Source organism: Melanotaenia boesemani, chromosome 13, assembly GCF_017639745.1.
Source record: "Melanotaenia boesemani isolate fMelBoe1 chromosome 13, fMelBoe1.pri, whole genome shotgun sequence".
NCBI classification, from domain to species: Eukaryota; Metazoa; Chordata; class Actinopteri; order Atheriniformes; family Melanotaeniidae; genus Melanotaenia; species Melanotaenia boesemani.
In genome coordinates this window covers 31256237-31269401 of record NC_055694.1, presented here as the reverse complement: position 1 = coordinate 31269401, position 13165 = coordinate 31256237, and the positions used below count along the sequence as shown (strand labels likewise).

The window sequence follows — 13165 nt, the reverse complement described above, 5'->3', positions numbered from 1 at the left end:
TCACTTCATCAGGAATCAGAAGATATAAAGTCTGAAAATTATGCTGTGAGAAATCATGCAACTTTTGCAGTCTGAGGCTTTTTTTCCTTCATTGACGATGTCATCATGTATCTTAAAAAAATATGAAACATGAAAACAAAACATCAGCCGCTGCAACATTCAGACATCACTGGATTACTGACAAGCATGAGGAAATTACTTTAAAAAGTTGCATTTGGAGCACAGTGCAGTGATTTGTAGGTTTTCTCTTGCATAACTAGAAGGAACAGGATTTAGTTTCCATTATTTCACCTTTATGATTATAAACCTTAGTTATTGCTGCCTTATATATATATATATATATATATATATATATATATATATATATATATATATATATATATAAATTTATTCATTTATTTATTTTTACACTAAATGTTAACTTGCGAAATCTAATCACCGTTACATTACCCGGAAGTGTTAACGCACTCCCGGCCGGTTTCCGGTGCAGTGGGAGATTAGCAGTACCCCTACCTGGAGTTGGTTCTTTATTTCTTCCCACTTTATACTTTGTTGTTTAAGATGGGGGAAGCAGATGTGACGCTGAGCCAGACTGACGAGAAGCCTCCAGACTCGGGACTGGCTTCAGGGGAGGACTCGGTGGTCTGGAGCCACGAGGTGGAGGTGTGTTTGTTCCACGCAATGATTGGACATAAACCCGTCGGTAAGCTCTGCCTTTTAATGTTAGCATGTTAGCCGCTAGAGTTAGCATGCTAACTGCTAACGACTTCTCAGTTGAATCCAGTGTTTCATCCCGAGCTCAGAGGTATCTGCAGACTTTAAGAAATGTACAAAACTATTTGCTCTTACAAAAGGGGATATGCTTAGAAGAAAAGTTTGCTGTACGAACCCCCACAGAACAGCAGATTAATGGACCGTGTTGCCTTTTTCAAATATTTTATTGTGATCTTTCGTGCTTTATTGTTGTCTAAATAAATTTTGAAATAGAAACAAAAACAACCGATTCTCCATTAATGCACACATGAAGGAAACGTGTAAGTGGTGACAGAATACGAGTGGATGATGATCATCACCACCACCAAGGCAATGCACTGTTTGTACCGCTTCCATCGCAAAAGACTCAGAGCCAGCTTCGTCCCCGGAGCTGTGACAGCGATAGCCCCCCTGCAGTTCAACACTTACATCCTCCTCACACGGGACTTGCGCACATGCACCCAGCCTTCCACAACCACAAACACTGAAGATTCACACCTTCTCAGATGAACACACACACAGACCTCCGGACTTGCACCAGGACGCAAGTTATCCACCCTGTAACTATTACTGTCTGCTGGGAATTCTCTCATTTTCTGTAAATATAGAGATGTTCTTAAAGATATACAATATATAAAAGATATATATTTTTTACTTATGTGTGCCTGTTCTATTTTCTTATTTATGTGTGCTACGCCGAGAGACTCCTCAAAATGTTGTTATGCTTGCAAAATGACAAGATTTTGAATCTTGAATCATCATCAGTCTCTTGGTTGATGGAAGTTTCTGAACTCAGCTGCAGATCACAGCTGACATTGTCTGTGGAAGTGGAAACTTCCTCTTAACTTGGGTTTTATTATCTGGTAATTCAAAGTAAGTTTGTGATTCAGTGTGTAGTTGGTGTGACAGTGCGTGTGCTGTGTGTGTGTGTGTGTGTATATAGGAGTGAACCGTCACTTTCACATGATCTGCATCAGAGACAAGTTCAGTCAGAACATCGGCCGGCAGGTCTCATCCTCCGTCATCTGGGACCACCTTGGAACCATGTACGACATGCAGGCCCTGGTGAGGACACACACAAACACACAAATAGTCATTTCTGAAGGTGTTTGTGTGACAGAGCTGTTTGTGTGATCCAGCATGAATCAGAGATCCTGCCATTCCCGAACACGGAGAAGAGCTTCTCTCTGCCTGTCGACATCATCCAGGAAGTTAAAGAAGGTGAGGACATGGCCCTATGATGCAGCCTGTATGTGTGGCCACGCTGCAGCATGAACACACTGTTTACTGTTATTCAGTCATCATGACTTGTGCAGACTTGTGTACTTCGGGAAGGCATGAGGCGTCTCAGAATTTCCATAGTTTAGATGTGAGTTAACTCTAGATCAGAGGTCTTCAACAGATGTGTCCACCGAGGTACTGCAGGGTCCTGAAAGTATAGGTTGACCAGACAAGGCAGTTTATTTGTATAGCACATTTCATCCACAGGACAATTCAAAGTGCTTTACATCAGACAGTATTTTATATTTTGACCCCCCCATTTTTCCCCACAAATTTAAATCCATGTAAACCTGAATCCAACATATTCTGGTGAATGAAAATTGGAGGCAGAGGATGTCATCTTTCAGTCAGAAATGCACACATATGACATATAGAAGCTGAACACCAGTTCATTCACAGGGGATTGACCCAAACCAGTCCCTTCAGGACCCGTCCCTATTGCTGCTATGACAGTCACAAGGTTGCATATTAAATGCTTCCCCATGATTGGCTGAGAGCACATTCAGTCACCAGCTGACTAAGGTCCAAGACACAAGGTGCTCCAATGTTTTTTTAAAAGAAGATACTTTTATAAAATAAACAAGGTGAATGCATGAAAAAGACGTGATTTACTTCATATAGGAATGACTAAATAAAAAAGAGAGAGAAAGACAGAAAGAAAGAAAAACTGGCAAATGATCAGAAATGTCCTTCACCAGAAGCCTGCTTACCATTTTATGCTCCATATTATTAGTAAATTTGTTGTCTATGATTTTAGCTGAATGCGAAGTAATTCTACTTGGCTTTGTAATTGTGGGGTATCGGCTCATCGCGCATATGGTTTTGAGTGAAATCGTTTATCACTGCTAGCTTGTGTGGATTTAACAGGTCTATATTAAAAGAACATCACCTTTTGCTCAATCTTTGTGCACACTTTTTCTATCCACTCAGATATTTCTGATAAAACACTGCAGATCTGATCCACAGCAGCCAACTACTGAGGCCAGTATATCATAATACCAATTGTATAGACAGGATGAGCAAAAATGAGTAGTTTTGTAACTCAACCAGAAATCTCCACGAGCACTAGAGTGATATCGTCCACCCCAGAAACCACAGGTAAAAATGGTGAGGTGGCATCTGATGCTGATTTAACAGCTGACGAGGGTGCAAAATGAGGGAAGACCCGAAAATATCCAGATAATTATCTGAAGTTTGGATTTACGATGGTTCCTGCTCCATCTCATTGGCCTGAAAAACACTGAAGACCCCAGCTCTAGATACCTTAGAAAGTTTAACTACATGATGTCGTAGATCCTTCTACGTTGTCAAGGACAGATTTAATCTTTGAATCAGAGAAACACCTGTCGGTTTATTTCCTGATATCTGGAATCATCTGCTGCTTCAGACCAGCTTCTACACAACCAAGCAGATGAAAACATGGAAAGTCTAGAACTTCTCTGTGTGTGTATGGATGAAAGCAGTCAGGATTAAGACCATTTCTGATAAATCCTGCCTTGTTTCTGCTCCTGGAAGTACCACTTTTGGAGTTTTTACAGCATCGTTGCTACGTATGTTTGGTGTAAACAAACCACGACTCCATCATGGTCTAGATTCTTGCAGTTCAGCTGGTGTAGCAGCTGTCTCGTGTACAGAGGCTACAGCTCCTTGGTGCAACCAGCCCAGGTTGGAGTCCTGGCCCAGGATGTCTCTCTGCTCTCTCTAACCCCCTTTTCCGTCAAGCTACTGTTAAATAAAGGCCACAAGACTCAAATTCTTAAAAAACAAAAGCAATCAAACTGTTCCTGTTTTGATAGATGTTGCTGAGCAACCTGGGCCGTGCACATGCTGTAGTTTGGTTGCGGTGCTGTAATGACAAGACAATCAGAAGTGGTTGTACAGTAAATGACTGATGGAAAACTGTTGCACTTGCAGGGAAGCTGGGCTCAGAGGAGGAGACCAAGGAGGAGTTCAGGATGGAGAGAGATCCTCCAGCAACGCATGAAGAAGGTACGAGTCCACCTGTCCTCCTTCCTTCCGTCCGACCCGCTAGGAGATGTTGTTTCACTTGGGATGGTTTAGTTGTGCTACACTCAAACCTCCACAGAGGCATTTAATTAGATGGCTGTCTCTGTCTCAGTATACAAGCATTGCAGGAAAATTGATTTATTAATTAGAGAATATTATCCAACTCCTATCATAGGTGGTGTTTTCCCGCTTCCTGCTGGTTTAGCTAAAGCTTGCTAGCTAAAGATTACTGACAGTTGGAAGTCAACTGGCTTGTGGTTGTTCCTCCTTGTAGCTTGTTAGCGTCTGATTTCATGTGTTCCTCCCAGCACGCGCTATTTATCTGCACATCTCCACCCAGCAAGTGGTCAGGATCAGCGTTTATTAGAGCTTCAGACAGGGAAAAAATCTACAGAATTACTTTTATAACAGGAATAAAATAATTCTAGTGTGTAAAGAGGCTTTATTCTTATAAAGAATAATAACAGATTACTCCTGTAGTCTTATAAAACAGCTTCAGAACCAGAAATTAATCACACACCAGAAAGAACTTGTATGTTTCTTCGGTTCAGCTTCCAGCAGCTGCGAGTTATTTGGCCTCCTAAGCACACACAAAAAGATGATTTCCAAAGTTTCAGATGTGAGCTTTGCAGTGAAGCTTTGAAGGGACCTAGTTTTACTGTTACAACGCTGTGAGGATGTCCACAGATCCAAGGATAAAGTCTCTGCCTTCCACTCTGCGTGAAAGTGAGATCCTGCTAGAAGGGTTTCTCTTCACGCCAACGTTTTCAGTAGCTTAACATAAAAACCAGGTCACCTGGAGCAGGTAGCTAAATCTGAAACTCCTGGGTTTAGTTTGATGGGCCATAAAAAACCACTGATAAGATGGTTCGAGTTTGATAAGAGAAAAATATTTAAGTGTAAAAGTGGGATGGACAGGTGTTATTTCTTTCTACATTATCATTTTTTTAAACAAAAACAAGCGGTGTTTGATGGTTTTATTGTAACAAATTGCAGTTTTTTTCCAATTCAGATTTATTTGTAATTTTTTGGGCCCAAATTGGTAACAGTGGTGAAATAATTGTGCTGGAGAATAAAAGACATCCATCATGCCTGCAGGTAAACATTTTCTTTATGTAGCACATAAAAAGCAAAATCCGAAGTATTCAAACAACCTAAACAGTCTCAGAGCCCTCAGGGTTATCAGGACTTTGCTGCGTTGTGTGACAAAGTTTAAAAGTCAGTTCTGGTGATAAACTGGTAGCTGCCACCGCTCCACAATAAATAATGTTTTCTTCTGGATATTCAGCTTCTTTAGGTGAGTTGGAAATGTGTTACACTAAGTAAATGAAGTTCGAAGTTTACTAAATAATGAGAAAAGCAGAGAGTGGAAGAAGATATCTCAACTCAATGATCAAAGCTGCATATTTAGACAATATGACACCTGAAATGAAGAAATCCATCAGTAAGGATCCCAGGAACTTTATAGAGCTGGATCTTCAAAAGTTCTGTTCTAAATGATGTCATTTGTTTTTCTAACATTGAGAGTTTGATGCACTGAAGCCAGATGTTTATTTTCACAGGCTCACTATTTATGATTTGTTCAAGTTCATTTGCAGTTTTATATATTAAAAAAAAAAAACAGGTGGACCAAAAATGGCAAAAAAAAAAGGCTTGGAAGTTTAAGGGTTAATATAGAGACAAACAGACCTGAGATGGAAACTGATCTTTAGTCTGGTAACAAACATTTATGATTTAATATTAGCTCAGATTTCAGCAGCATGGCTGAATATAATTAATGTTTCCATGTTTGTTTATGATCCATCTCATACACGATAACTTCATTAACTCCGTCCCAACATTGCACACTTTTAAATTTAAGTCATGTGTCGTCTTAAAGCGTGAAATGGACGTTGTTTCGAAGGAAATGGATTAAAAACTGTTTCTTTGGCGATCAGCAAGCTTTGTTCTTCATTTCACTGCTCAGATAACAAACATAAGGTCTGCTTTCTTTTCAGGAAGTAACTCCTCTGTGAAGATGTCGGAGCGAACGAGCAGCAGTCGGGACAAAGAGAGGGAGCGAGAGAAGGAGAAGGTGGGGAGTGAAGGAGCAGCGGGAGGAGGAGGTGGTAGTGGAGGAGGAGGAGGCGGCGGAGGCAAGGAGGCAGAGAAGAGGAAGAGGAGCCGAGCAGCTGAGAAGCTGCTATCTTCTTCCAACCCAGCAAGTCCAGGAGGAGCCAAGAGGAGGCGCACTTGAAGGCTGGACAGCAGGAGGTGACCATACCGGCCGCCATGTCATGTGACGTCTGCGGCTCCTCTGATTGGCTGCCTCACACCTGCCACTCATCCTGTGACAGCAGCAGGAAGTGACGCCTGGATGAGGATGCAGCTGCTGACCACAGTTTGTGTTTGTCTTCCTGTTTGTGTTGTGTGATCGTCGACTGTAGTCCTGAGTTTTGCCTGTCAGGCTGATACAAGTCACCCTGAGTCTAAACATCTTTGGTCCCCCTGCATGTCGTCTCATACTGTTGGATCCTGAGACGTCAGTAATCTTTTTTTACTTTGTTTCTTGTTGAAACTGATGAACACAGGAACCTGGAGAACGTGATGATTTCCATCATTTTGCTCATAGATCTGTAGCATTTAGGATCAGCTTCTCAGTCTGCTGCATGCTTCCATCCTATAACCCAGTCCAGCTGAAGCTGTTTGGATAAAATAAGCAACTTTAACACCATCAGACCTGTTTTGGTTGCATCTGCTTATTTTATTAAATGTTTCAGTAACAAATATCCAATTACAAACCAAACCTAAACAGCACCACTCTCAAACCGCCCATCACAGAACCCAGGTGTCAGTCGCTGCGTTTTAGACCTGTCAGGCAAAACAAAGGGAAAAGCCTTATTTCTGGTTGTTTGTGAATCCATTGGAGTTTTTCTTGCTTCCTCTGATGTTAAACAAGTGGTGCAGTGCATTATGGGTCAGCAGCAGCAGAACAACGGACGAACGCTGGACGCATTCCTGTTTGTGAACGGAGACGTCAACATTCCAGCTTTTTGTTTGACACCTTCAGCTTTTATTTTTTCCTGTTTTCCTGCAGGTTGAGTTCTGAATCAGATGGTTTTATGTTCAGAAAATCGTTAAATCTTTGTCAGCTCCAGCTGATGTCCTTAAAAAGAAGGTCAAAGTCCACGTTTGATCAGAGCCATGACTGTTTGGTCCAGAAGCTCTGTGATTTTCAGGTTTTTTACGAGATACGAAGCGTTTGCCTGGTTGGCTTTTGGAGACCAGAGACCAACGCTCGGCTCATGTCAAAGTCCGACCAGGAATGTTGAACGTTTCTCCGATGAAGTTTCCTTGTCTTAGAACAAACTGCAGTAAATCAGTTTCTGGAATATTCAGTCGGTTCATTCATGTGTGACATTTATTCTCTTTTCTTTTTGTTATATGAAGTTAAAGTTTTCCCTTTAACTTTTTTTAGTAATGTCTTAATTTATTGATGATGATGATGGGCTGATGTTTGAGGCTGTTTGTGACATTAAAGATGACCTCAGATCAGTAATGTCTACATTTGTTTTGATTCCTCACTAAGCTGTTGAAGTAAGTAAATATTTATATAGCACCCTTCAAGATAAAAATCACAAAGTGCTTAACGATGGAAGACAAAATAACAGAATATAAAAACAAAACTAAGTAGAAGCAAGTTTAAAAAGATGCATTTTTAGCTGCTTTTTAAAAGAGATCACAAAGTCCGTAGATCTCCAGCTTTGGTCTTCAACAGTCTTGGTTTTAACAACCAGCAGACCTTGATCACGTGATCTCCGGGACCTGCTGGGAATGCAGGACTGTAGAAGGTCTCTGATATAATCAGGTGCTTGGTAACATAGGGCTCGATAAGTTATAACCAGAATTTTAAAATGATAAACGGGAAGCCAGTTGGACCCCTCGGACACAATGGTAGGTTAACAGATCTTTATTACAGAGAACTTAGATAAATGATCTTACTGAGACAGACCATGGCGGAGCTGACTGGAGATACGGGAACCATGGAGCCTGGAAGGGAGAGGGAGTGAATCGTAGGTTAAGGTCCGACAGGGCGTGAGCGTGGTGCTGGGGAATATAAGGACTGGTGAGTAAATGGTACACAGGTGTGGCTGATCTGCGGAGATTGGATGTAGTGCAGAACTGGAGTGAATGGGGCAGAGTGAGAGGATCAGGGACAGGTGTGGATGATCAGGGGAGTGATTGCAGTGGAATGGCAGGACAGGCTTGGCCTGACCAGGTGGGGGAGTGACACCAGTGCAGCTGGATTAGTAATGGAGTGACATGAGTGAATTTGGAGGATTTTGTTATCAACTCAGCTCAGTTTTATTTGTAAAGCCCTTTAAAACAACCACCGTAGAAACAAAGTGCTGTACATAAATGGACAAAGTAACACAGAAAATACAAGAATCAACAGGGAAATAAATAATATAATAAAATAATTGTTCATTGTTTTTAAACAGTTTAAAAACAAGCAATTTTAAAAGCAACAGATTAAAAACAAATAAAACCAATAAATAAAACAAACCACAGCACACTAAAACTGGAACAGAGTCTCATACTGGGATGAAAGTCAAAGATGAGTTTTAAAAGAGGTTTAACCTTCTCTTACTGGCCATTATGTGCTATTACTCTTTCTGTCTCATCAAGCAACCAACCAACACCTAAAATATCCCACTGGAAATTCAACAGTCTTTTATTAAATCATAACATGTTCTGTGATAAAATATTAACCTTAATTAGAGAAGTCGAGATGCTAAATGAGTTAAGCCCTTTAAATAAATTGGAATGGCTCAAATTTATAATGAGGAATATATGTATTCAGGAAGGCTAGAAAAATGCTGCTGGAAGAAGTCAGCAACAATCGGAATTGCTGTCTCCAACAAACAGTCACCCATGGCAAACAGGTGTCTAGGGGAGGGACCAGACGAAGCACGGCTCAAATCACCCCTATGATGATAACAAAGCAATGACCAGGGTTTCCCTTGCCCGGATGTGGGTCACCGGGGCCCCCCTCTGGAGCCAGGCCTGGACGTGGGGCACGGAGGCGAGCACTTGGTGGCCGGGCCTTTGTCCATGGGGCTCGGTCGGGCTCAGCCCAAAAGGGTGCAATGGGCCCCCCCTCCCGTGGGCTCACCACCTGCAGGAGGGGCCACAGGGGTCGGGGTGCAGTGTGAACTGGGTGGCTGGGAGGCGGGGACCCTGACGGTCTGATCCTCGGCTGCAGAAGCTAGCTCTAGGGAGATGGAATGTCACCTCTATGGCGGGGAAGGAGCCTGAGCTGGTCAGTGAGGTTGAACGGATCTGTCTAGATATAGTTGGACTCACCTCAACGCACAGCTTGAGATCTGGAACCACTGTCCTTGAGAGGGGCTGGACCTTTTTTCATTCTGCAGTTGCTCCTGGTGAGAGGCGCCAAGCAGGTGTGGGCATGCTCATTGCCCACCGACTTGGCTCCTGTACGTTGGGGTTTACCCCGGTGGACAAAAGGGTAGCCTCCCTCCGCCTTCAGGTGTGGGAACGGGTCCTGACTGTTGTTTGTGCTTATGCACCAAACAGCAGTTCAGAGTACCCACCCTTTTTGGAGTCCTTGGAGGGGGTGTTGGAGAGCACTCCTTATGGGGACTCCTTCGTTCTGCTGGGGGACTTCAATGACAGCAAGACCTGGAGGGGCGTGATTGGGAGGAATGGCCCCCCAATACAGGAGGCCTTCATGGAATACATTGATAATAACATGTTGTCACCGACTACATGGGCAAACAAGGGCTAATCAGGCTTTACCTAAACCAAATCAATCACTTAAATTTTTATTTATATAGCACTTTTTATACAAAAGAGCAACACAAAGTGCTTTACACAACAATAACAACTAAAAATCAACAACAAAACTAAATGAAAGGTAAGCTTTCATATACCTAAGCATATAACTCAACCAAATTAAAAACAAAAACACACATCCAGTTATTTTCTCTCACACAGAAAGCACCCCCACCTACCAACCCAACCACTAACCCCACAGACAAACCTCAATCCCCAATATCAGGCTTAATGCTGCTATGAGAAAGCTATCTCTGAGGGATCCGTCCTCATCAAGGGCTCCCCCACCCATGACCACAGAGGCCACCCCTACAGGATCCACCCAGATCATGGCTGGCCAGGTCCCACACCACAACCTTAATGATGCAGAGCAGGACGGCACCAACCCCCCAGACAAGGGTGATCACTGCAACAGCAAACCTACAGACATAGCCCCTGGTGTGGAGGATCCCAGTAAGGAAAAAGAAAACACTGGGAAGTTCCATTTAAAAAGGATCAAATAAACCTACAACAACAACAACAATAACAATAATAATAATAATAATAATAATAATAATAATAATAACAATAAGATGAAGAAGAAGAAGAAGAAGAAATGGGAAAAGCTTGTATAAAAGTATATGTAAGAGTTAAAACAACAAAACAATAAAATCTGAATAACAAAGCTGAATGAATGTGTAATAAGTAATAGGTACATAATTAAACAAAACGTGGATCAAAATAATAATAAAATAAATAAGCATAAGATAATCTAAAATCAAACAAGGAGAGTAAATTACATTTTAATTAAATGAATTTCATAAACATCTAATTCAAAATCTGGGTGAAAAGACTGAGCCGGTTTTAAAAACTATGACGGTTTCAGCTGCTGTCGGGTCCTCTGGCCGACTGTTCCACAAACGAGGAGCATAAAAACTAAAAGAGGGCTCAACGACTGGAAGCCAATGCAGAGACTTCAGGATGGCTCTTTCTGGGCCCCGTCAGCAGACGTGCTGCAGAGTTCTGCAACAGCTGCAGTGCTACTAAAGTTTCATTGGGAGACCAGAAAGAAGAGCGTTGCAATAATCAATCCTGCAGGTGATGAAAGCATTGATCTCTGCATCGGCTTGAGAGAGAAACGGTTGAACTCTGGTGGTGTTCTTCAGGTGGTAGAAAGAAGTCGTAGTGACATTCTTGATGTTAAACATGAGTTCAGAGTCAAAAGGACGGAAAAAAGAGAGTGAAGAGACGAGAGAAAAAAGAGAAAAAAAAACAAGACTTTTTAATCTTAGCAGAATAAAAATAGACAACCAGCTGCCACACCTGTAAGGAAACAAACACCTGCAACATTTTCAAGAAAAAACAAAACAAAACTGACAATCATCAGAAGCACCTATAAGAAGACAGACAAGCTGTAGAAAAAAAATCTGTCACAACAGAAACATGACTGTAGCTGCTGGTGGTTAACCCACAGGACGACACAGCGACCGTCTCAGCGTGCAGGTTAGTAAATAACAATGAATAGTGATCAGTGATTGCACAAATGCAACCAGGCAACCACAAAGATCAGAGCCAGTCCATGGGGCCCCAAGACCCAGGAGACCAGCCGCCCCCAAGAGCACGTATTCCAGCCAGCCCCAGTAGAAGAAATTTGACTTATTATGCTCTATATATACTATTACACCTATATATCACACCTATAATTACTTCTTTTACTGTACTCATTTATAAATTGTATTTACCCCAATTGTGACTATATTACACTTTTTACATTGTACATTTTTACTCATCATGCTTTAATTCACTTTTAAGGTTTATTCTCTTCGTGTACATGCTCCACTACGAGGGTAAGATGGCCTTTATCTGGGCCTTCAACAGACCCTTAGTCAGACTGGTTTTGGTGGAGACACAACTATGTGAGGTTGTTTTGACGCCAGCTCTTGGAGTTGTGTGTCCACCCAAGGTCTTCAGGACGGAGGATTCTTTCTACAGAAATGTACAACTATTGTTTTTCCTCTTGTCTCCCCAGAGTCTCTCTCGACTTCACGGGAGTCGGGACGACCACTCTCATTTACTTGCAAGTAATTCTGTATTCAATACTTCTCCTGTAAATAAACCTTATACTTGTACTCGTTCCAGACTCTTGGTAATTTTTCTACAACACCCCCCACTAGGATGACCACACATCCTGCTAGAGGGTGGCAGAGGAAGGCCCCAGCTAGAGCGCACTGCGACCACAGAGCACAGACGCCAGGACCCCGCCAGGCACCGACCCCCAGGAATGGACATGGAGTGCGGGATCCCAGGAGCCCAAGAGCAACCCACTCCCCCCAAGGCAGAGGCCCCCCCAATGCCCATGAGGAGCAGGTCCCCCCCGACAGCCACCTAATGTGGGCCATCGCCTACCCTGATGCTGAAGTCAGGCACCCAGGGGACCAGTGCATGTTTCGCCTGAACTCGCCCTCTTTGCCTGCACTAATAATTGCTGATATCAACTTGTTAGATAGGAAATGTGATAATAAGTTGCTTAGTTTAGTCTTTAAACAGAAGCTTTTTTATGAGCTGTAATTCTTGTTTTGTGAAAGATTGCATAGAAGCTTCTTTAAGGAAAAAGTCATTTTCTGTTTATGTTGAATGCAGGATTGATCATAACTGCTTTTATTCATCCACACATCAGGAATTTCTAGACTTTCAAGATTTTCCATGTTTTCATCTGCTTGGCCGTGTTGAAGCTGGTCTGAAGCAGCAGAAAGTTCCAGATATCAGGAAATGGACTGACGGTTGTTTCTCTGATTCAAAGATTAAATCTTTCCTGGATAATGTAGACAGATCCATAACATAACAAAGATCAACGTTTCTACAGCATTTAAAGTTGAACTCCCATGTAAACTCTGGAAATACTCGGATAACATCTCACATATTCCTGAACAACATTTTGATGTTTGACCACCACGCTGTTTGCTGGAAGTACGCGAACCTGTAAAAGCCATGTGAATGGATAGAAGAAATAAGATACAGCTCATCTGAACCCACATGTTATCACTGTGGTTATTTTTCAGATCAACCTCTCTCTTTTTCTTTTTGGGTTGCAGCATGTTGACGGATGAAAAGCAGCTCTCATCAGCGGTTAACACAGTGACCACAGCGAAGCACGGTGGAGGCTGCATCATGCTTCTCATGAAACCACAAAGAGCCAAAGCAGAACTGGAGAGTTGCTACAAATCCCACATGAGTAAACGAGAAGTTCTTTTACCATTTCTGTTTATTGATGAGCTGATGGGGAAAATGTTGGTTTTAGTGGAAATTTAAC

The 13165-nt window shown here is 42.2% G+C and overlaps 1 protein-coding gene across 2 annotated transcripts; it reads left to right on the top strand.

The window, feature by feature from the left end:
* The first annotated feature begins 470 nt into the window (after positions 1 to 470).
* LOC121652141 (MRG/MORF4L binding protein) lies at positions 471 to 7575 on the top strand. 2 transcript variants are annotated; one of them, XR_006012562.1, is made up of 6 exons: positions 471 to 703; positions 1697 to 1818; positions 1893 to 1974; positions 3949 to 4023; positions 6039 to 7327; positions 7370 to 7575. XR_006012562.1 is itself a non-coding variant. In XM_042004739.1 (5 exons), exons 1-5 carry the CDS (start codon positions 562 to 564, stop codon positions 6275 to 6277), a joined length of 660 nt encoding a protein of 219 aa, XP_041860673.1. In that variant the 5' UTR covers positions 471 to 561; the 3' UTR covers positions 6278 to 7575. The 2 variants fall into 2 exon arrangements, 1 of the variants encoding a protein (XP_041860673.1); XM_042004739.1 differs by having other exon boundaries at positions 6039 to 7575.
* The last annotated feature ends 5590 nt before the right edge of the window (positions 7576 to 13165 follow it).